The sequence below is a fragment of the Vulpes vulpes genome, chromosome 1 (assembly GCF_048418805.1).
Source record: "Vulpes vulpes isolate BD-2025 chromosome 1, VulVul3, whole genome shotgun sequence".
Lineage (NCBI taxonomy): Eukaryota > Metazoa > Chordata > Mammalia > Carnivora > Canidae > Vulpes > Vulpes vulpes.
Genome location: NC_132780.1, coordinates 115232078 through 115257309, shown reverse-complemented (window position 1 = coordinate 115257309; position 25232 = coordinate 115232078). Strand labels below are relative to the sequence as shown.

The 25232-nt window shown below is 35.8% G+C and overlaps 1 protein-coding gene across 34 annotated transcripts in view; it reads left to right on the top strand.

Annotated features, from left to right (window-relative positions):
• SPICE1 (spindle and centriole associated protein 1) overlaps positions 1–25232 on the top strand; it is a 58653-nt gene that overhangs the window by 12318 nt on the left and 21103 nt on the right. For 26 of the 34 annotated variants that reach the window (XR_011994713.1, XR_011994712.1, XR_011994711.1 and 23 more), the window contains 8 exons: positions 1618–1761; positions 5918–6020; positions 6832–6938; positions 9466–9578; positions 22005–22141; positions 22353–22490; positions 22885–23150; positions 24506–24637. Coding sequence is in view for 27 of the 34 variants with exons in the window: in XM_072723284.1 (XP_072579385.1) it covers positions 1618–1761; positions 5918–6020; positions 6832–6938; positions 9466–9578; positions 22005–22141; positions 22353–22490; positions 22885–23150; positions 24506–24637 (1140 nt within the window). In the remaining 7 variants the exon portion in view is untranslated. Of the gene's footprint in view, positions 1–1617; positions 1762–5917; positions 6021–6831; positions 6939–9465; positions 9579–16713; positions 16808–22004; positions 22142–22352; positions 22491–22884; positions 23151–24505; positions 24638–25232 lie in introns of all 34 variants that reach the window. The other 8 variants (XR_011994716.1, XM_072723424.1, XM_072723431.1 and 5 more) reach the window with 2 other exon arrangements.

The following is a 25232-nucleotide window of genomic DNA, read 5'->3' as shown; positions in this document are numbered from 1 at the left end:
TTACCAATAACATAAGTAGCTGTGTGTTATATGTATCATATACTGCATTCTTACAATAAAGTAAGCTAGAGAAAAGAAAATGTTATTAAAATCGTAAGGAAGAGAAATACACTTACAGTACTATACTATAGTTACTGAAAAAAATCCATGTATAAGTGGATCTGTGCAGTTCAAATTTGTGTCAGCAAAGGGTCTACTGTATGTGCCCAATCTCCCTGGGTAGATTTTTAATGCTTTTGAGGGATAAGGGCTATCTGTCTCTTGTATGTCTTTGTGGACCTAGGAATCTTAATCCTGGTAGATACTCATTAAATATTTTTGAGGTTAATAATGATGCCCTATTGATTTAAAATTTTTTTATTACGAGAAGTTTCAAATTTACATGGAAATGGGGGCAGTAGTATAAAGATCTCCCATGTACTATTCACCCAGATATAATAGTTAATAAATTTTGCCATAGTTGCTTCATTTTTCATAACTTTTCCTTCCTTCACTGTTGCATTTTAAAGCAAATCCCAGATAACATGGCATTTTGTGCCAACATATTCAGTTTGCGTTTTAAAAAATACGTTTTCTTATGTAACCACGATGCCATTATCACACCTAACAAAAGTAACAATAATTTTTTGATATTGCCTAATTCCCAGTCTATATTCATACTACCCCAGTTATCTCAAAAATATCATCTTCATTTGTTTTTTGTGTTCAGAATTCTTACACAGTATTTGGTTGTTGGTCTCTTAATGGACTGATTTCATATTTACATGCTAAAAACGCAGCAGTATATTTTATCAGATGCCATATAGGTTTTGTTCATGTTCATTGTTCTGAATACTAGAGTGCTTGTAAAGCCAATATCTGCTCCTATTCCTTAGCCACCTCAGTGAACTCCTCTCTCCTCTGCTCTTAAACTATGGCTCTTATTTCTCCTTCAGGAATTCCACTTTTCTGGAGTTATACATTTCCAGTGACCCACTTCCAAATGTAGCCATTGCAGGGCTATAAAAATATTGCATTGTTAGTTTTTGGTAGTGATGTGAGTACTATGAAATGGGTGTGTTTTTGCCACAGATGGGTTAGTGAGCTTTGTGCCTTTTTACATTGTATTCAGTGTGTATGTGTTGGTGTATGTATATGTGTGTGTGTGTGTGTGTATATGTAATTGTACATGTACACACATGTGTAAATGAAAAGTTTAACAGAATAATTCTTAACTTCCTTATATATGATTTACTCTTAACATTTTCTATTCTATATTCTATTTTATTTTAAAAATGTTGGTTTGACCCACTGATTGATTTTACTGTCCATTAAATGAATCCTGGTCTGTAGTTTGGAAAATAACATTTTATTGGATAGTCTTGTACAAAGGAAGTAGAAATTAATATTTTTTCATTTTGTCTTTTTGCTAGGTTTACTAGTTCTAGGATAATTCTTTTTTTTTATCACTTTTGAAAATTTAGAAGATTGAAAATTTTGGTCATGAATATGTATGAATATACACATTTGGACCAGAAAGAAATTTTTAAAAGATGAACTAAATTAGGTGGTCCCACCATCTGAATAGGCAACTTCTTTGTTCCTGAAACATTCTTTTATATTTTTTCTTTTGTACAGATACGTCGTCATGAAATACACAAATCAAAGAACAGAGCATTAGTACACTGGGAACTCCAAGAAAAAGCTTTGAGGAGAAAATGGAAGAAGCAGAAACCAGAAGTTTCTAATCTTGAGAGAAGGAGATTGTCAATCATGAAGGAGGTATGCTAAACTGCATTTTCTTTAGAGTTAGAGAAGAAAATAGTTTTCTCTCTTTTCCCCCAAGTTTGATTCACATTGGAGAGACTCTAGTATTATGACTGCATCCTTATATGATGGATCTACACATGGACTCTGAAAAAAGGAGCAGAGTGATGGTTAAAGTCTAGTTTGGAGGTTTGAATTCCTGCTCTGCAAGTTACTGTTTATGAAACTTGCCTGATTGTATTGTTATGAGATTTCAGTGATACATACTAACTCACGAATATAGTCCTTGGCACATAATTAGTGTATACATATACATATATACATATATATATACACACACACACACATATACATATACATATATACATATATAAACTGCTGTAATTATTTTTCTCAGTTCACACACACAGTGTTATTAGATTGATTACTCTGCAAAAAAAAAATGTACTTGTCCAACAAGTTAGTTAGTAAGCCACTTGTCTTTACCTTAACCTTTTTCCAGATGTAGGGTATTTGGATAAGTTATCAGATATATAGAAGTAAATGATATGGCAAATAAGAGGAAACTACAGCAAAAACCTTTTGTGGATGAAATCATTGTGAAGGAAATATACTTTATAGTGTTGCTTCTTGTTCATTATTGCTGCTTATGGCACCTGTCTGGGTGATCTTTAACTGCAGCTGTAGATTACTCTGTCTTTGAGGAATTCGTTAGTCTTGTTAGTGAGATGTAAAAGTCCTAATCTTATATATCATCAGGAAGAATTTTATCTCCCGAATAAATGTTTACATGAACTTGTAAAAAGACCAGGGGGTTGAAAGACTATGGTTCTTTACAGATAAGTATCTTTTGGTAATCTTGGACAAGGTATGCGTATTTGAATATTAGGTAATAATTCTTAGTGACCAGGAAAAAAGGCAGCCCCTTTGAGGTGGCTCTGGGCTTTTGTTTCCCTTCTCTAGTGGCTCCTGCTCATGTCCTGAATTGCTTATATGAGAATGGATGTGGTAGAATTAGGGATTGAAGGAGGGTGGTGAGAGAGGATGAATGAAGTCTCTCTGCCTTCCCACCAGTGCCATTCCTCAAGCTCTGGAGTCTGCACATTAGTTCAGTCAGTGTTGAGATTGTCCATTTAAAAAAAAAAATCACCATATCTGGACTCAAAAATACCTATACTCAGATATTCTGATTTAGTAGATCTGTGATGTGGCCCCACTTAGGTACTTTTCAGACAGTTTTTATGTACTTTTAATTCATTGCCTGGGTTGAGACCCTCTGCTGTTAGTAAGAGCAAGTATTTCCATTAACAATATATTTTGGAGGTTATCCCATGTCAGTATTTAGAAATCTACCTTTTCTTTTTAATGGCCAGGTAATATACAGATGTACCACAATTTATTTTTCCAGCGCTTTATTTGTACCAGTTTAGGAAGTGTATTGGAGTATAGTTTAGGCCTCAGGAAAAAAAGAAGACCCCAAGATATAGTGGTTTAAACAAAATAGGAATCTATTTCTCTCTATGAAACCGTTCAGTGGTAAATGGTGGTTGGTACAGTCTCTGGAGTCTTTTATTCCAGGGCTTCTGTCTCTGAGTAGAGAATGGCTATTCCAGCTTCTTACGGCTGTATTCCAGCCAGCATGAACAGGGAAAGAGAAAACATGCTACTCTTTTTACATATCACCCAGAAATTCTGGCTTATATCCCACTGTCCAGAAATTCATCACATGACCATTCTTCTTAGAATGATGGTTAGGAAATCTAGCTAGGAACTTGGCTCTTACTTGGGGATTCTTCTGTTAAAAGGAAAATGAAAAGAAAGGAGATTGGTAGCAGATCTGTCACCCACAGATTGTTACCGGCCTTGTCACCGTAAATAATACAACGAATATCCTTGTATATGTTTTTAAGTACATGTAAAACTATATTTGTAGGATAAATTCTTAAAAGTGGAACTGCTGTGTCAAAGATATTTGCATCTGTTATTTCAGTGTTACTAAATCTGTAATGTCTCTTAAGGGATATGATGGGATTGAATGAAGAAGCCTCCTTGGGCATATTCACTTAGTTGGTATTATTATTACCAGTCCATCCCCCAGAGCTGGACTCCTAGGCGAACAAAGTTAAGAGAAAAGCTCTTTGGCTAGCATAATCATTTGCTGTGTGATGCGTTCGTGTCATGGGAATCAGGCAAATGAGGGTCCAAATTCAATCAGAGAGAGGGAAAATTTGATAAAGATTTTATAAATTCTGAAAGTATAATAACTTCCCAAGTTTCTCTGTAATTTCCTATTTCTATCTGGTTTTTATTACCAGAGAACAAAAGTGCTAGGATAAAAAGTTTTTCATAATGTTTTTGAAGAGACTTTGGCTGATCCTTTGCAAATTCAAAATGTGTACCAGTATTCATAAGTTTGACTTTGCACTCCATGAACCCATCCGGAGAAATAATGTATACAGATGGGCTTGCAGAGATTGGTTTACCTATCAAGAGGGTGAGGTTTATCAGAGAGGAGTGATAAATAAATCTAGAGAGTGCAAAAGAAAGCCAATACACTGATCTGTGGTCTCTCAACCCATCTGCCTTAAGAGGGCTGGGCAGAGACTGGCAAAGTGCAACAGGGCAGTGGATTTCCTGGAGACCTCATTGTAATTGATATCAGGTCTTGATATGATAAAATTACTCCTCTGCAGTCTGCTTCTGTCAGTTTTATCTCTTTATTTTGATGGAAGGTCAGTGATTTTTTTTTTTTTAATAGTAAACTCAAAACTGCTATTAGGAAGTATCCTGTGTGTAATTTTTCTAGTTTAAATGATAGATTATAATGTTCCATTTACTCTCTTGCATAAACTTTAATTGCATGTACTTGGAGGATCGCTAACCAGGGATAGAAATTTGGTTCGTGGGATACTATAATTTAAGTTGTAACAACATTTTAAATATCCCTAGAATGGTTTTCATTGTGTCCACATCCTTATAACACCTCTTTGAGGTTGGAGAAGGTGTGGTATCCTCATTTACATGTTAGAAACCTAAATTAAGGTGGTTGGATTTTGCTTAGTATCCCTTGACTGGGCCTAGGATTCCAGTCTTCTGGCTCCGAATGTGCTCTTTGCCTTATATCATTCCAAAGCTTACTCTTTGTGGAAGGAACAAATTCAAGACTTGATTCTCACCAACTAAGCCAGCCAACCTGATTGGCCACAGCAGAAGAAAGGGAAGAAGTCAGAATGTGACTCTTGTTATTTTTCTCAGTGTCCTGAAACAATAACTGAGGTCATATTATATACTTGTTTCCATGGGCTAGAGATTCTGGTAAGAGCATTTGTTGCCCGATGCTTTATTGATTTGAATCCATGTTGGAAACTGGGCAGTTTCCAATTTTGTAAACTTCTTTCAATTTAAGAATGCCATCTGGTGGTGGTGGCTAGAGTTGACTTGCCTGCGTCTCCTTGCTTGTAATTATGAATGTTGAATTCTAAGTTGAAAAGTGCTTACTCAGAGGCACTACTGTAATGGTATTTTTTGAGTTCTCACTCCTCCCTCTAGGATAAAAATCCAGCTTGTTTGTAAACAGACAAGCATCACTTTTTTGTTTGAGGCCCCAAAACTCCTCTTACTTCATATTCTCTTAAGTTGTTGATCATGATCCATTAGTGGATTATGAAATCACTTTTTTTTTTGTGAAATCACTTTTAAAGTTTGAAACACCTCTGAGTTTATGGCTTGGAGATTTATATCTTTAATCAGTGTTTTTCAAACTGGATCACAACTCTTTAGTGGCTTGTGAAATTGAGTTAGTGTGGTGTAGCCATTATTTTAAAAAATAGAATAGAAACTAAAAGAAAATATCAGAGTGGCTCTCAAAAAGTTAGGTTAAGTAAGCTCTTATTTTGTTATACATTTACATTTACATTTGTGCGTATGCTGGGTCACAGTTTAATAATAGATTTCATACTTGGATTGTAGGGAAGCGGATGAAATCTACTAATTATTGTAATAGCCCCATCTACTGGTACTTAAGGATATTGCCACTGAAGGATTTTAGGAAGATAGTGGCCTATGGTTTTTTTTTATTCTGTGTGCCTATGTATGGACTTCTCCTTTGTGATTTCAGAGTATATATGGATTTTTTCTTGAATAATAATCTTTATTATTAACACATGTCCAGATTCTTTCTGATCAATACCAGATGCAGGATGTTTTGGAAAAATCTGATCATTTGATTGCTGAAGCAAAAGATCTGTTTGTTGATTATCCCCGTAGGCGCACAGGTACAGTATTTAAGTCAAACAAAAACTTCTTTTTCTTATTAACCATAGCCCACAACTGGCTATTTGCAGGAAATTTAAATCTTTTTTTTGGGCATCACATTACTTACGGCGTGAGTAATCTAGAGTGGATAGCGTACAGGAGTTGTTAGGTACAGATTCGTTATGATTTCTTTGCTTTTCACCAAGAATATTAACTATTGCAAATTACTAAGCTAAGCAAAGATGAATTGTTATTACTTACTAGTGTATCTTGTGGTGCAATGTGTAAGATTTTGTCATTTAAAATATGACTTAATTTCCAGTTTATTAGTATTACCATATAAAGTATCTGTATTTATATGTAACTTGAGTGAAGCTTAATTTGAAGGCCAAAGCTACTTCAGTCTCTCTCTCACAAAGACTTTGCCTCTTGTCAAGTACATAGCATTATTCATTTTAATGTGTATATAATCCATTGTTTACTTTAATCCCTGAAAACAGATCATTAGTTTTTAGTTAAGGTTTGAATTCTGGCTTAACCATTTGTTAGTGTGATTCTGGCCCATTTGCTTCAAGCCTCTGAGTTTCAGTTTGCTGATCTATGAAATAATAATAGTAAAACCTCATCAGATTTTCTGAGGGTAAAATGACTTAATATATGTAAGAGCATTTAGAACAGTGCCTGGAATACAGTAAGCATTATGTAGGTGTGACCTGCTATTATTATTTAAGATTTTCATGTGATAATACAAACCTATGGCAGTGTATAGTGCCTGTGAGGTCAGTTTAACTAAATGAAGTAAAATCATCATGATTTCTTTTCCTTCTGCAGGGTTTCCAAATGTAACTATTGCTCCTGATTCCTCTCAGGGTCCCATTGTGGTAAATCAAGACCCTGTCACACAGGCCATTCTTAGTGAATCTGTCATGGAGCCTCAGGTAATATGCTGTCCTCATAGCCATCATGCTTATGGTGAAATTAAGTTGATGTAGGTATTGTGGTAAACATTTCAAAACTTTAAATATCATCAAATACCAAGTATGGTTGCTAGAACTATTCTTTAGCATATTGCACTTTTGGGGAGTAATGTTTGTATCAAACAAGACAGGACTGGACAGTAATAGCTACCATTTACTGAGTACTTATTTACAAGGTGGGTACTATCATTACCTCTATTTAACAGATAAAAAAACTGAGGTTCAGAAAAATTAAGTGCCCTGTCCAAGATCACATAGCTAGTTAGCATCAGAGATGGCATTCAAATCTAGGCTCCATCTGCCATAATGGAAACAGTCTTTTCACTTCTACTTTATTTTTTTATTTTTTATTTTTCACTTCTACTTTAAAGTCAGGTGGATGTGTGTTTATATTCTGTTAGTATTAGCTTTGGATCTTGAGTTGATTTTTTAAGGTGTCTGAATTGGCACAGAGTTTTTTTTGTTGTTGTTAAATGGGAATAGAATATACTTACTATAGTTGTTATGAGGATCAGCGGAGGTAAATAATGTAAGGCGCGTAGTATAATTCCAAATACTAGTTCTTCATTAAATGTTAGTCCCTTCTAATAGTGTGTTTACAAAGTATCTCCCCAGGAAACTTGGAATTTATTGACCAGTTACATGGGAAAATTATATTACAGTAGTAAAATGTTAATTAGCTATATCCTAACCTAATTAAACTCTTAATCAAAATGTTTAGAATTTTGAGATAGGAAACATTTTTTAAAAGCTCAAAGAATTTAATATTAAGAACTCAATACCTATTTAATGCAATTTCCTAAATTATTTATATGTCTTAAGAAAAAAAGGAGAATCATCAATGAGAAGGATATTCCTGGGGAATTACAAGGTCCAGAATCATTAAAAAAAACATGTTAAGTATACTGTTTTCTGCTTACAAAGGCAGTTAAATAGAATGTTACATGTTTTCAGTAGCCAAAAGCCATTAGCCATCTCTCTAGCCAAAAGCCATTTTGTTTGGCACTTATTAAAAATGTTAGTTTTCAGATAATCATGGTCTCTGTTGTGGGGATGGGGAAATGCGAAGAGCTGGAGTTAGAGAGATGGGGGTAGCTAGATAATAAAGGGCTAAGGAACCAGAAAGAGAGAAGAGAGCCACCAGAAGATTTTAGGAAGAGTAGAGTCATGATGAAATCAACTGTAGAGTGGAAAATGGGTTTGAGAGCGATAAGACTGGTGAATGATAGGAGAAGCTTGGAAACATGACCAGTTTTGGACATGTTGAGTTTATGTGTATAGGATGACTACTAGGAATATCTTTTAGGCATTTGGATATAATTGTCTAGGACTCCTGAGAGATCTGGGTGAAGATAGAAATTTGGGAATTCACAGCATTTGACTTGTAATTGCAGCTTTGGAACTAGATACAATCATTCAGGAAGGGAGTCAGATGAGAGGAGAAAAGGTCCAAAGGGAGGACCTTGAGTCCCATCAGATATTAAGAAAGGGTAGAGGGCAGCCCCAGGGACCCAGTGGTTTTACGCCGCCTTCAGCCCAGGGTGTGATCCTGGGGACCCAGGATCAAGTCCCACGTCAGGATCCCTGCGTGGAGCCTGCTTCTCCCTCTGCCTGTGTCTCTGCCTCTCTCTCTCTCTCTGTATGTGTCTCATGAATAAATAAATAAAATCTTTTTTTTTTTTAAAAAAAAAGGGTAGAAAGAAAAGAACAAATAAAGGAAATTGGAAAGGAAGCATCAGAAGGATAGAAGAAAAACCAGGGAAATATGGTAACTTGGCAGTTAAAAGGAAGAATGTATCAAGAAGATCTTGAAGAAAAGAAAGGAGTGGTCATTAAAGTCCAATGAATCAGAGATAAAGGAAGGCAGAGACTGAAAAATACCTGTTTGATTTAAGAAAAATCAAAAAAGAATGTTGACCTTGTAGACAGCACTTTGAGTGGAATGGTAGGGCAGAGGCAAAGTTGGAGGGCATATGTAGTAAATGAGAAGTGGGGAAATACTCTTTCAAGTAGTATGGTGATGAAAGAGAGGATAAGATGAGAGATTGGTTCACATTTAAATGTGGATGAGTCAAAGCCAGTACAGAGAGGTTGAAGATGCAGGAGAGAGAAGGGGCCCTTGCTAGAGTAGAAGGAGGTAAAAGGGTTTAGGTCCTAGAACACCTGTGCGGATGTTAGCCTTAGAAGGAGGGACCTTGGATCCCTGGGTGGCGCAGCGGTTTGGCGCCTGCCTTTGGCCCAGGGCACGATCCTGGAGACCCGGGATCGAATCCCACATCAGGCTCCCCGTGCATGGAGCCTGCTTCTCCCTCCGCCTGTGTCTCTGCCTCTCTCTCTCTCTCTGTGACTATCATAAAAAAAAAAAAAAAAAAAAAAAAAAAAAAAAAAAAGAAGGAGGGACCTTCCTGTTATAATGACAAAAAGAAACAAAGGATGAATGTACATATAACCAACATGTGTTTTTATTTTTATTGTTATGTTGAGATAGGCTCTTAATGAAGTAGATGATGATGAAGGAGGAACTGTTAATAGCCAGTCAGAAGAAAGTGAGAATGAAGCAGATAACTCTCTAAACTCTCAGTCAAATATGAATGTAGACAGGTATGTATGTATGTCATAAATATCCAAAGTGCTTCCCTTTTTTCCAAGGCCATTTCTTTTGCTTCCCAGCTTTATTGAGACATAATCGACATACAATATTGTGTAAGTTTAAGGTGTACAATGTGTTGATTTGATACACTTATATGATTACCATCATGGCATTAGCTAATACCTCCATCACATCACCTAATTACCATTTCTTTTTTTGCGGTGAGAACATTTATGATCTACTCACTTAGGTTTCAAGTCTATAATAAAATATTATTAGCTGTAATCACCATGCTGTATATGAAGTACAGCATGAAGTTATTCACCTTATACCTGGAGGTTTGTACCCTTGTACCTTTGTACCCTTGTGCTTATACTATTTCCCCATTTCCCCACCCTACAGACCCTAGTAACTACCACTCTATTCTCTGTTTCTACAAGTTTAGCTTTTATAGATTCCATACTTAAGTGATGTCATACAGTATTGTTTTTCTCTGACTTATTTTACTTAGCATAATGCCATCAAGGTGCATCTATGTTGTCCCAAATGACAAGATTTCCTTCTTTCTCATGGCCAAATAACATTCTATTGTGTATGTATTTATACACACACACTATATCTTTATCCATTTATCTTTTGACAGATACTTAGGTTATTCCCATATGTTGGTTATTGTGAATAATCTTGCAATGAACATGGGAGTACAAGTATCTCTTTGAGGTCCTATTTTCATTTCCTTTGGTTATATACCCAGAAGTGAAGTTGTTGGGTCATATGATAGTTATATTAATTTTTTGAGGAATCTCCATGCTGTTTTCCGTAGTGGCTATACCAATTTACGTTCCCACCAACAATTGTGCAAGGGTTCCCTTTTCTCCACATTCTCGCCAACACATTCCCACTTTTTTGATGACCGCCATTCTATGAGGTGATATCTCATTATGGCTTTGATTTGTATTTCCCTGATGATTAGTGATTTTTTTAAAAGATTTTATTATTATTTATTTGAGATAGAGAGACAGTGGGAAGGGGGAGGGGCAGAGGGAGAGGGAGAAGCAGACTCCCTGCTGAGCAGGGAGCCTGATGGAGAGCTCTATCCCAGGACCCTGGGATCATGACCTGCTGAGCCACCCAAGTTCCCTTGATTAGTGATATTAAGTGACTTTTCATGTACCCTTTGGCTACTTGTATGTTTTCTTTGGAAAAATGTCTCTTCACTTCCTCTGCCCACCTCTCCCCAATCCCCCCACTTTTTTTTATCAGATTATTTTTTTTTATCTTGCCATTGAGTTATATGAGTTGTTTATATATTTTGGTTATTAACCTCTTATCAGATATATGATTTGCAGATATTTTCTCCCATTTCTGTAGGTTGCCTTTTCATTTTTGTTGACCATTTCTTTTGCTGTGCAAAGCTTTTAGTTTGAGTAGTTCCACTTATTTATTTTTGCTTTTATTGTTTGTGCTTTTGGTGTCAGATCTAAAATGTGTTGTGAACCAATGTGAAGAAGCTTTTCCCCTGTTTTTTTTTCTAGGAGTTTTGACCATGTCAGGTCTTATGGTTAAGTCTTTAACACATTTCCAGTCAATTTTTGTGAATGGTATAAGATAGGGGTCCAGTTTCATTCTTCTCTGCCTATGCTTTTCCAATTCCCATAAAGGTTCTTGAGCCTTTATGTGGTTTATAATATTTTTCAATTATAAAGATGCTTCAGTGGATAGCCTGTACATATGTATTTTTATATTATTAGATATTTACATTAAGAGTAAATTGCCAGAAGTGAGATTTCGGGGTTAAAATGTACATATATGTGTGTATATATGTGTATGTGTGTGTGTGTATCTGAATTTATTGTTCATCTTTTTGCATGTGGATCTTGAATCATATTCTGAAATTCTTTCCTAAAACTGGTTTTAGAGGAATTCACTCTTGTTTTCTTTGATATGTGTTGTAGTTTATTTTTTACATATAGTTCTCTGATCCATGTAGAGTTTATTTTGATATTTCGTAAAGCTTATTATTTGGTATGAGATAGGAATCCAGTTTTTATATTCTTCTAAATGGCTATCCAATTGCCCAACGCTATTTATTAAAAAGATTGTCCTTGCCCCGCTGATTTGAGATTCTGCTTGTGTGTTCATAAGTTACCATGTATACTTGGATCTATTTCTGGATTTGCTATTCTAGTCCACTGACCTTGTCTGTTGAGTTATTGTTCCAGTACCACAGTTTCACTTAGAGAGTTTGTGGTGTTTGAATAGACTTGCCTCATAGCTGTTTTTTAATTTCAGTTTTCGTAATGATTTTTACGTGTTTATTTTCCACGTGAACTTTATTGTCAACATATCTAGCTTCATAAAAAAGGCTTATTGGTATTTTTGTTTTATTAATAAATTAAACTAGATAGAACTGACATCTTATTATATTGGGTTTTATTATCCAGAACAACGTTTTTCCGTTTGTTGGAGTCTACATTTTTGTTTTTGCAGAGTGTTTTAATGTTTTTCTTATATGGATTTTGCTCATTTCTTGTTAAGTTTATTCCTAAGTATTTAATGTGGGGTTTTTTGGGGGTTATTCTTTTAAATGAGATCTTCTCTTCCATTACACCTAACTAGTTGTGTTTATGAAGTCAATTGATTTCATTGTGTTATCTGGATATTCTGCTACCTTACTGAATCTTGGTTGATTTGGTGTTAGCATATTGGTTTTCTAGAGTTTTCCAGGTATTCCATCATGTTTTCTGCTAATAGATATAGTTCTATGTATTTTCTAAATTTTATATTTCTGGTTGGTTTCTTTTGTATAATGTAGTAGCTATAGGACAGTATTAAATGAAAATGGAAATAATGAAGAAAAAAAAGTAGTGGAAATAGTGGACATCTTTGTGTTCCTGATCTGTGAAAATGAGCAATGTTTCCTCTTAAGTAAAGTGCTGGCTTCAGAACTGGGGGTTTTTCTTTTTGGTTTTTGTTTTTTTAATCGAGGCTAAGGAAATATCTGTCAATTCCTATTTTGAGTTTCTTTAAAATCAGGAAGGAGTGTTGACCTTTTCAGCATCTGTGGAGATAATCACATGAGTTTCCTGCTTAGATCTATTAATATGGTGCATTGGATTATGGATTTCCTAATATTGAACTATTCTCGCATTCCTGAGATAAATTTCACTTGGCTATTGTGTGTTGTTTTCATTATTGTGGTGTTGGATGTTGTTTGTTAATATTTTATTTAATATGTTTTCAATAATATTCATAAATGATATTATCTATAGTTCTTTTAATATACAATATCAGGTTGAGGTAACAATATTATACTTGATTTCATGAGAAACATCTGGAAGATTTTCTAATTGTTTAAGTCCTAGGACAATTTCTAGTATTGAGACCATCTGTTTTTCAAAACGTTTGTAGAATTCCCCTGGGAAACTATTTGAACATGGTGCATTTTTGTGGAGAAGTGTCATAATAACTTTATTTCTTCAATGGAGAGTGGATTATTTAAGCTTTCTGTTTCTATTCAGGTCAATTTTGGTAAATTATATTTTCTTAGGAAAATTTAGGCTTATCAGTGTGTTTCCATAGAGTGTGCAAATAATCTCTATACTTCCAAAAAACATCTTGCTTTAGTGTTTATCTCCCCCTCTTCATTTCTTTTTGTCCCCCCCCCCCTTTTTTTAAGATTTTGTTTATTTATTCATGAGAGACAGAGAGAGAGAGGCAGAGACACAGGCAGAGGGATAAGCGGGCTCCATGCAGGGAGCCTGACGTGGGACTCCATCCCAGGTCTCCAGGATCAGGCCCTGGGCTGAAGGTAGGGCTAAATTGCTGAGCCACCCAGGCTGCCCTGTCCTCCTTTTAAAAATTAGGTTAGTTAGTGGTTTTTCTATCTTATTAAATTTTCAAAGAACCAGACTTTTTTTTTTAAGAACCAGACTTTTGATTTACTAGTTAGAGCTACTGTTTTTCTGATTTCTTCTTAACAATTTTCACTTTTATCTTTATGTGCTTCTTTGTGCTTGCTTTTTGTTTACTTTGCTTTTTATACTATGCTTTCTTTTTCATTTGGAAATTTAATATATTTATTTTTGTACTTTATTTTTAATTGGTAAACAAGTTTAAGGTTCTGATTTTGGGATCCCTGGGTGGCGCAGTGGTTTAGCGCCTGCCTTTGGCCCAGGGCACGATCCTGGAGACCCGGGATCGAATCCCACGTCGGGCTCCCGGTGCATGGAGCCTGCTTCTCCCTCTGCCTATGTCTCTGCCTCTCTCTCTCTCTCTGTGTGACTATCATAAATAAAATAAAAAAAAAAATAAGGTTCTGATTTTATGCTCATTACTGCATTAAATGTGTAACATATATTCTAATATGTAGTCTTTTGTTATTTTAGAAATTAGGTAATTTCATTTTATATCTTTTCTTTTACCTAAGAGGTGTTTAATAGAAGGTTTTTTAAAAAAGGTTTCCAGATAGAAGAGCCCCATTTTTTTTTATTTCTAGTTTTATTACATTGAGTGTGGTTTATAATATTTCCAGTTGTGGAACTTAATCATGTTTTCTTTGTGACCTAATATATGATTAAATTTTTGTGAATGTTCCTTTGTGTGCTTGAGAAGATTATTCTATATTAATAAGGTATAAAGTTCTATATGCACAGCCATAGTATCTACTTCATTGATGATGTTTACTTCTGTGTCTTTACTTATTTTTGTCACAATCTTATATTGAGAGGAGTGTATTAAAGTCTCTGTTAGTGTGTTTCTATTTTTCTTTGCATTTGATGTTTAAGTATATTTGATTCTGTTTGGAGTTAAATACCTCCATCCTTATACAGGTGATTGGTGTGCTTTTTGGTACATGGATATCCATAAGTATTGTTTCTTCATTATGAATTATGGTTTTAGCATTATAAAGTATCCTTTGTCACATTTAATACCTTTTAGCTTCAGTTCTACTTTTTTGATATCAGGAATGAAACCTCTGCCTTCTTGTTTCTAATTGCCTGGTTCATCTTTGTTCATTCTTTTATTTTAGCTTTTCTGAATTACTGTGTACTGAGTCTATCTTTTGTATTCAACATAGAGTTGCATCTTGCCTTTTTAGCCAGTTTGAAAATCTTTTTTTTTTTTAATTGGTGAAGTAAGCTTGTAATATTCTTGATATGTTTGATGACAGCTTTGTCATATTATTTTATTGTACTATGTGTATTATACTATAATTACAGTTTTCCTTCTCCATGTGATGCCTTCTCTGTTCTCTTAAAAATTTCTTTTGGTATTAGGAAGTATCTACCTTTTATAGAGCCTTTTAGTCCCCTGTTTTCTTTAACCTTTTATTCTCAAGTGTATTGGCTTTAAATGGTGTGTTTTGACTTCCACCTATTGTCTATGCAATAAATAATTTATTCTGTATACTCATTCTTTCCTTTTTCTCTCTGACCTTCTCTTTTAGCTTCATTTTTTTTTTTGCTTTTACAGGACACAAAACATTTACATGTTATTCTTCCCTGTGTATTGCCATTTTTGTTTTAGTCTCAGAGCTACAGTTAAATATATTAAATGCTCATCATCAGTTCTCTTATGATGTTTCCCTAGTTAACAACTCTTGTTTGGATCTCTTAGACAAAGCTCATGCTGTAGGGTTTGTGAGTTCTATTATTTGAGTTCTTAAATGCTTCAAAGTTTTTCTATAGCATTGATATATGAAGGACAGCTTGGCTGGATATAAAATCTTTGATACTTAGTTTCTTTAACTTTCTTGACAATGCTCCTCCACTCTTGGCTTACTTTGAATGTTGCTTTGAGGGGTGCCTGGGTGACTCAGTCAGTTAAATGTCTGCCTTTGGTTCAGGTCATGATCCCAGGGCCCTAGGATTGAGCCCCACTTTGGGCTCTCTGCTCACCAAGGAACATGTTTCTCCCTCTCCCTCTGCCTGCCTCTCCCCCCTGTTTGTGCTTGGTTGCTCTCTCTCTGTGTTAAATAAATAAATGAATAGAATCTTTTAAAAAAATGAATGTTACTTTGACAAGTCTGATGTTAGAATAATTTTCTTGCCCTTATAAGTAATTTGGCATTTTTATGTATTGATTTCCTTTATATTTAAAATTTATTTTTTTTTATCTTTAAAATTTAAATATTGCTAAACTGTGTCTTTGAGTTTACCTTTCCAGCTCAGTTTTTCTAACATGGTTCGCTTTTTTGGTGTATAGATACAGTTCTTTTCTTTCTTTCCTTTTTTTTTTTCTGAAAGTGTCCCTGGATTCTAGTTTCAGTATTAGGTTGATATTATTTTTTTTTCTTTTTCAGAGACTCCTTTTATATACATAAAAGTGATGTTTCTTGTTTTCTATTTTAGTACTTTCTCTCTAACCTATTTTATTCCTTTTTTGTAATTCTTCAATCTTCCTTATTAATTGTTTATTTAACAATTACCCATTGGACATATTGTAATTTAATCTTTATTTCTGAGTTTTCCTTTTTCTTTGTATTCTTTCCTGAAATCAGTCAATTCTTATTTTGTGTCTTCCTGGGTTTTGTCCATATCAGGTCTTAGTTTTGGAACTTCTGATTCAAGATATGTATCTCCAAATGCTTATTTAAGTATATTTAATTCCACTTAAAGTTTTATTATGATTTTCTTCTGCTTTTTCTTGGGAGGGGAGGAATTTTTTTTTTTTTTTTTTTTTAGAGAGAGACAGAGAAAGAGAGTAAGCAGGGGAAGGGGCAGAGGGAGATGGATAAGCAGACTCCATCCTGAGCTTGGAGCCCATCATGGGGCTCAATTCCAGGACCCTGAGATGATCACCTGACCCAAAGTCAGACACTTAATCAACTGAGCCACCCCGGCATCCTGGGAGGGGAGAACTTTTTTTAGATGGAATATTTCAATTAAATTTTTATTTTGTTATATTGTCTTTGTGTGGATGTAGACTATTTTAGTTCGTATATTTTGTGGAGAGGTTTGGGAGTTTTAAGTAGATCTCTCAATTATAGTGAAGCACAGTTATTTTAATGGATGCTTTTTTTTTTTTTAAAGTATCAGCAAGTGAAAGTTGGTTTGTCCTCCAATAAAGTTCTTTTTTGTCTTTTTTGTCTCCCTAGTTAAGCATATTAAGATAATACACTTTTTTTTTTCTTTTTGCCTTCAGCATTCAGCCTCCTAAGAACTCTTCTTTCTTCTCGTTCACATCAAGAAGTGATGCCTTTCCAAGACCTACTACCTTGGGTTCTACACATTACTTGGTAGTATTGTGACTGCTCAGGGTTGGGGTTTTTTGGTTCTTGTTTTGTTTTGTTTTGTTTTTTCCTTTTTAAGTATTTGCATACTTAGAGTGGACTTTTTTTTTTTTTTTTTTTTTTTTTTTTTCTGGAGGTGATTTTGTCACCATTAGGCTCTCTGCTTTCTCCTTTGTGTAGTCATTTTCAATTGCCTTTACTCCCTGCTAGGGCTTCTGACAGGAGCTCAAGAAGTATCTTTGCTGGAATTTAATGTGTATTTTTCTACTTGTAGGTAATTTGAAGTCAGTAGTAGTCTCTGTCTTCCACTAATGTAGAAGGTGTGGGGGGTATGTGTTATGTGTTATTCATGCTCTTCTTGTTACTCTGTCTAGTGGGTTTTGGAGGATGTATAGAATGATTCAAATTTAGCTGGTCACTATTTCCTTTTTTTTTTTTTTTTTAAGATTTTATTTATTTATTCATGAGAGATACAGAGAGAGAGAGAGAGAGAGAGAGAGAGGCAGAGACATAGGCAGAGAGAGAAGCAGACTCCATGCAGGGAGCCTGTTATGGGACTTGATCGCAGGACTTCAGGATCACACCGTGAGCTGAAGGCAGACGCTCAATTGCTGAGCCACCCAGGTGTCCCTGGTCACTATTTCCTTAAGGATACTTGGAAACATGTATCATCTTTTAAGCATCTTTTCTTTCAGAACTGGAATATAACTAATCTTGTGCAAAATTGTTTTTATTCTTTACATTTGAATCAAAATTTTTTTAAAAATTTGGTCAGGCAAGGTTAGTTTTCTCTCATTAGTTGTGTGAATAGGTGGTTTCTAGTTTTTGAGTTCCTCAAGTCTCAAAATGTTATTTGTTAACTATTAAACATGATGTATCAGAAGATGCATTAGACTTGGGATCTGGAGGCTAAGCCTTTGATTATTTTATACTTAGATATATCTGAAATAGGTCTTTATTTCCTCACTTATAAAATATGAGGGGTAGAACATATGATCTCTAAGGTGCCTTCTAGTTTCAAAATTTCTATGAATATATGTTCCCATGTGACCTAAAACCACAAATTTATTCTCTAACAGTTATGGAGGCAGGAAATCTGAAATTGGTTTCACTGGACCAAAATCAAGTTTTTGGCAAGGCTGCGCTTCCTCCAGAGGCTCTAGAGAATCTGCTCTTTTCCTCTTGGAGGTTTTGATGGTTGCTGGTCTTCCTTGGCTTTTGACAGCTGCATCATTACAATCTCTACCTCTATCTTCACATCACCTTCCCCCCTCTGTATTTTAAAGTCTTCCTTTGCCTCTCTTTTTATAAAAATATGTATGATCACATTTAGGGCCCTCCCAGGATAACTCCAGATCCCAATATCCTTAACTTAATCATACCTGCAAAGACCCCTTTTGGACATTTACTGGGTCCAGGGCTTAGAACATGGATGTATCTTCAGGTCCTACCACAGTCCACCCAGTGGCCCACATGCAAAATTTATATTCATCCCCTTTCCAGTATTCCCCAGTTTCTCAGCAGGAACTCAAGTTCAAAAATCTCATCTAAATGTCATCAGCCCAAACCAAATCTTATCATCTCAAGCCGGTATGGGTAAGCTCTGAATAAGATGTATCCTGGGCCATATTCTTCTACATATGATCCTTTAGAATTAGAAAACAAATTACCTGCTTTGAAAATGCAATGATGGAACAACCATAGTGTAATAATTATAGATATTCCCATTTGAAAATACAAGGAAGAAAGGGGTCACCAGTCCTAAGTACTTTTGAAACCTTAGCAGGGTTGGGATGCTTGGGTGGCTCAGCGGTTGAGCATCTGCCTTTAGCTCAAGGTGTGATCCCAGAGTTCCGGGATGGAGTCCCACAATGGAGTCCCACATCAGGCTTCTCATGGAGAGCCTGCATCTCCCTCTGCCTATGTCTCTACCTCTCTCTCTGTGTCTCTCATGAATAAATAAAATCTTAAAAGAAAAAAAAAGAAATCCAGCAGGGCACATTCTATTAGGTTTCAAAGCCTGGTAATAATCTTCTCTGGCTTATGGCTTCACCCTTCGGTCCCATGGCTCCATCCTTTGTGCCTGTGGCTCTGGCCTTAGCCTCTCTGTACCTGTGGATTTGGCCTCTGTATCTTCAGCTCTGGCTTGAAGTCATTCTTCCTTTTCTTTGAAGTCCATCTTTACAGCTGAGTGATTTAATCAACCTGTGGCTGACTGTAGAATTTTGGGAATCTGACTTGTCCTTCATTTTATCCTATTTCTGTCTCTTTCAGTCCAAGCTGGCATTATTTCTGCTGGTATAACATTCTCAAAAGATCTTATGGGGGGCAGCCCGGGTGGCTTAGCAGTTTAGCACCTCCTTCAATCCAGGGCCTGATCCTGGAGCCCCGAGATCCAGTCCCATGTCGGGCTCCCTGCATGGAGCCTGCTTCTCCCTCTGCCTGTGTCTCTGCCTCTCTCTCTTTGTGTGTCTCTCATGAATAAATGAATAAAATCTTTAAAAAAAAAAAAAGACAGAAAAAAAATAAAAGACCTTATGTGTATCCTTTGTATGTTGTATGCCATTAGATAAGAGGCCCTCCAGAGATCTTCCTTGGATAATCCCATCTATGTTGCTGGTTTGTGCTGAGATCATTGAGGGGATCCATGAATCAGATGCCTAATCTCTTCAGACTAGCAAAACACTGTCTAGCCATACACTTGTTCTTCTCTCCAGAGCATGCTTTCCAGAGACAGTGTCTCCTAATTTGAGCATCTTTTGCATTCTGAGCAGGCTGAAAATTTCCCAAATCATCAAGTTCTGGGTCCTTTGGCTTAGTAGTTCTTCCCACAATGTAGCTCTTTCCTCCTGCATTTCACTCTAAGCAGCAGTAAGAAAGTGCACTTCACCTTCAACACTGGGTTTGGAAAAATCTCCACAGCTAAATATCCCAAGTTCATTGCTTACAAGTGTTTCCAACACAACTCAGCTAAGTTTTCTGCCAGTTTGTAAGAAGGGTTGCCTTTCTTTCAATTTCTAATAACGTATTTCTCATTTTCTCCTGAGCTCTCATCAGAAGCTCTTTAGTAGTCATATTTCTACCAGTGTTCCATTTATATTGATAGAGGCTTTCTCTACCATGCTCCTCACTTCCTCCTGAGTTCTCAGTGGAAGGGTCTGTGACATCCATATTTCTACCAATAGCCTATTTAAATATTTTTTTTAATATTCACCTAAATTTTTTCTAATAACAACCAAAAAATTCTTCCATCCTCACCCATTATCAAATTTCAGAGCTTCTTTCACATTTTTAGATAGTTTGTTACTCTAGCCCCTCATATCTAGGTACCAGAGTGTATATATTAGTTTTCTGTGGCTACTATAACAAATTACCACAAACCTAATGACTTAAAACAGAAATTTATTCTCTCACAGTTCTGGAGGCCAGAAATCTGAAATCAGTTTTACTAGACAGAAATGAAGGTATTGATAGGGCCTTATTCCATCTGGGTATTCTAGGGGAAAATCCATTTCTTGCCTCTTCCAGCTTTTGGTGGCCGCTGGCCTTTCTTGGCTTGAGTTCACGTAACTCCCGTCTCTGCCTCTACCATCACAGCACCTTCTCCCTCTGGTGTGTGTGTCAGAATCTCTTTGTGTCTCCCTCTTAGAAGGATGCACTTAATTGCATTTAGGGCCCACTCAGATAATCTAAGGTTAGATAATCTCTTTATCTCAACATTCTTCCTAACGTAATCACATCTACAAAGTCCCTTTTTAGTCAGATACGGTAACATTCATAGGTTCCAGGGATTTGGTTGTATCTTTTGGGAGGCTGTTCTTAAACCTGTCTTACGTCGCACTGTATTATTTTTCTTGTTGTCGCATAACTTGACTCTTAAAAGTATAAACATTAGAGACAGTAATGTAAATTCAGACCGGTTTGGATTTTCCTAACTTGTACGGAAATCTCATTACAATACTCTTCTTAGGATTTATCCTGAAGGTTGGATTTTGAACTGTTTTAGAGAGGATTCTTTCTGATGCATTGGATGATGCATCTGATGAATGGATTGTGTTATAGGCTTTTTGCTAAATATATTTTGTAGTAGCTAATGTGCAATGTGCTATCCATAATTTGCTTGAAAGCAACTCCCTTAGGCTGAGCTTTGTGGAGCCACCAAATAAGATTTTCCCTTTCCTCTTTTTTTTTTTTTATAACAGCTGTATTGACTTGTAGTTTACATACTATATACAATCCACCCATTTAAAGTATAGTATTCAGTGATTTCAGTATATGCAGAGTTATACAACCTATAGTCAATTTTAGAACATTTTCATTACCCAAAAGAAACCCCATACCCTTTAATAACCAAACTCCATCTCCTCCCAAGCCCTTCAGCCCTATCCAATCTGTTAATCTATTCTCTGTCTCTATAAATTTGCCTATTCTGGGCATTTCATATATATAGAATCATTCAGTATGTGGTCTTTTGTGTCTGGTGTCTGTCACTTGGTATGTTCTCAAGATTCATCCATGTTGTAGCACGTATCTCCACTTCATTTCTTTTTATGATTTTATGGATGTAGTACATTTTACTTCTCCACTCATCAGTTGGTGGGCATCTGGGTTGTTTCAGCTTTTGTGTTACCTGCCTTTTTTAAGTCTCAGTCCAATTGAGAAATAGACGAGGGAATCAGGTGTTGGAGATTAAAATATCAGCCTTATCAATGATAAAGATGATTATAGCAAAAGGCTTAGTTCTTTAACTCCCTATATGCAGATCTTCCTCCCATTCCTTCTCCCTGCTCCCAGAGACTCAGGGCAGAGTCTGCTCCTGTCACTTTACCTCAGGATGAGCAGAGATTGTGTTCTGAGGATGGCCTCCTTCACAGGAGAGAGAAACCAGAAAAGACCAAGCCATGTACTTTCTCTGGGAGAGAGAGAGGAGAATGGGGTCCATACTGCAAAACTTCAGAAAGGGCAAATTGCTCCTGTGATTAGGAGCCAGAGTAGGTAGGAAACTGGGAGAAAGATGGAATGATTTCTTCTAATACTAAGAAGTCTGGCATTTTAGCTTTCTGTCTTAACAGCTAAAGCAAAATGTATTTTTCTTTGATTATGATTTATTAAAAGTGCCACCAGTCAAACATGTAAACAGTTGAACAGTTTAAATGAGAGCATTTATTAATTCTAAAATAGCTTGTTGTCCCATAATTGATAGGCTTCTCCACCAACTAAAGGAAGATAATTCTGAGTTAATTAATAAGCTGTGGACTGATATTCAGCAGAAAATAGCAGCACAGTCACAAACCCCTTCAGGAACTCCATCACCTGCCCCTCCATCAGGAGAACAAAAAGGTTTGTTCCTCCATTGTCTTATTTTGCAGGAAATAGTGACTTGTTTTATTATGTTGTTTCTTAAATATAGTAATTTTTAAAGGAGTATTCTTTGAGTTTTGACTGACTTTGCCAAATTGTATACTACTGATTGATCTATTAATTGAAATGCTTTAAACTTTTTTTGTTGTTCACTTGAGAGTCTTTTGGAAATATACATATATTTTTTCAGCTGCTCTGAATGCTACTGGTGCTGTCAAGAGAATCCATACCAGGGTTCAATCTGAAGAATCTACTGCGGCTCTAGACTCAAGCTATGTTGTCGGACAAGTGCTGAACTCAAGGAAGCAAAAACAGTTGTTAAATAAAGGTTCAGTCCCTTAATTTACAAAGATGAATTATTAAACACGTAACTTGATACAGCTTGCTTAATCTCTTAATAGAGTTTTTTCCCTTAAACTCATCCACTTGGAGCCAACTAATTAAGGCTTTGTTGAACAGTATCTAAGAAATGCCTCCAAATACAACAATGTAACTCTATAAAAAAATCGTTCTAATACATTCATTATAGATAGTGTAAACCTGATTTTTTTTGTGTGTGTGTGTGTAAACCTGATTTAAACTGTATGAATTCTTTTGTGAGAAAATGGTGATAATTTCTATAAAAAGCTTTTATAAACTGAATAACAGTCAATGATTTTTCTAGTAGCTTGCTGGCGTAATTTTTCCTGGTCTTCTAATAGAATGACTTCTGTTATTCTCAGTGAAAAGAAAACCGGATTCACATTCTTCTTCCAAGCAAAAGAAGAACACATTAACAGCTAGCACAGCCTCCACCGACTTACCAAATAGCAATAATTCCAACCTGGATGTCCTCAAACACATGATAAATGAGGTGGAACATGAAATGGAAGAATATGAACGGTGGACAGGACGTGAGGTCAGGGGACTGCAGAGTAGTCAGGGTCTTACAGGCTTCACTTTGTCACTGGTGGGCTCCCTGTGTCGCCTGGTTCGGTACCTTAAAGAGGTAAGAGCAAGAAGTTATTAGAGTCTCTTCTTCAGAGTGGTGGTAGAAATTTTTTTTTTCCCTCTACCCTTAATTTATTGCAATTTCCAAATGAAATATCGTCAAATTCAAATAGATTTGTTTAAAATACCTCAGTTTTAGATTATCTGCAATAAAATTTTCTCCTCTTAATTTTCCTCTACATGCTGATTTATATATCATCAATTATAAATGATGTTGATTTTAATATGTTGATTTTAATTCATAAAATATAATTAGTAAGGTAAATCTATAAATTAAGTTGTGACTTATGCTGACATTGGATATTATGGCTTGCAGTATTCAGTAGTACTGTTAAGTGTGTCCTCACTCTGTTGCTTTTCTCAGTTTCCTACTCCCACTGTGGTTCAGTTTGGAAAGTGGCATGCCTGCAATCTAGACACAGACTGGGAAAATTCTTCAGATTATCCGTGTGGCTACTTGGGCTTTGTCTGAAGTGGGAGATCTTTTGTTGCTGTGAAAATAATTTATAAGAGAAGCAAGAATTGTTTCTTTAATTCATCAGTGAATAATCAGTCTTCAGAATGCTGTGGAATTAGAGTTAGCTATACATTTCATCTTTCAAAAATCATTTAAACTGTTATTTACTTTTTATATATTTAAATTTGTTAAATACAACAAAAAATGTTCAAGGAAATTTTATTATTAAAGTAGTTGATTCATCACTATAATTCAGATGTTTCAATTTCTCTGGAGCTATCTTCCTAAAATTACTTTTTAGTGAAATATTTATTGTACTATCAGACTTATGAAAGTCTTACCTTTCTTCTGCCCTTAAGTTAGGAGTCTCCAGCAGTGTACTTTTGGCTCTCCGAAGGTATTACAGGTTTAGTAGCATCTGCTGATCACCGTTCACATGGTATGAAATTCAAAGAAACAGAGGGATATAGATAAAAATTCTGATTCTTACCCTTAATTTCCATTTAACTGGTTTGCTTCCTTGTAGCCAGCTATCATTACCAGATATGAGTGTATTCTTCTAGAGATACTCTGTGTGTATTCAAACAATATGTATATGTACTTCCCTCTACTTTATTCTACAAAAATTGTATTTACTTCTGTATACCATTTTGTTTATTGTGTTCTATGTAAAGAAGGGAAAAGGACACAGCATTTCATTTTAATGAAATATAAAGCTTTTAATACAAATGTGTAATTCTCATTACTGTCACAATATACTCTGTAAGTATTATTTTCTTTGACAGCTTTGAGTAGAAACTCTTAGTTTTCAGTATTTGATGCTTTTGATGGGAGTTTATTTTTGGGAGTTTTATTGATGCAAGTTGACTTTTTTTTTTTTTTTTTTTTTTTTGTAGAGTGAGCTCCAGCTGCGTAAAGAAGTAGAGACAAGGCACCAACTGGAACAAATGTTAGGTGATCATCGAGAGCTCATTGATGCTCTTACAGCTGAAATTCTTCTTCTTAGAGAAGAAAATACTGCTACCCAGGTACTTAGAGGAAATTCCAAACTTTTCTTTTTTTTTTTTTTTTAATAGATTTTATTTATTTATGAGAGGCACAGAGAGAGAGAGAGAGAGAGGCAGAGACACAGGCAGAGGGAAAAGCAGGCTCCATGCAGGGAGCCCAATGTGGGACTCGATTCTGGGTCCCCAGAATCATGCCCTGAGCTGAAAGCAGTGCTAAACTGCTGAGCTACCCGGGCTGCCCAATCCCAAACTTTTCTATGTTTAGTAGAATAAACATTTTTAAGAATATATAAGATTCTCCTTTAGTTGTCGTTGGTTAAGTTGTGCTAATGTGATTACTTATCACTTCCTTATTATCATCAATGTTAGCTTTTCCTTAACATTTATTATACTGGAGGTACGATAGTAGAAACTTGGACTACAAATAGTATATAGAATATGTCTACTAAGGGGATCCCTATATCAGCGGTTTAGCGTCTGCCTTTGGCCCAGGGCATGATCCTGGAGTCCTGGGATCGAGTCCCACATCGGGCTCCCTGCATGGAGCCTGCTTCTTCCTCTGCCTGTGTCTCTGCCTCTCTCTCTCTCTCTCTCTCTCTCTCTCTCTCTGTGTGTG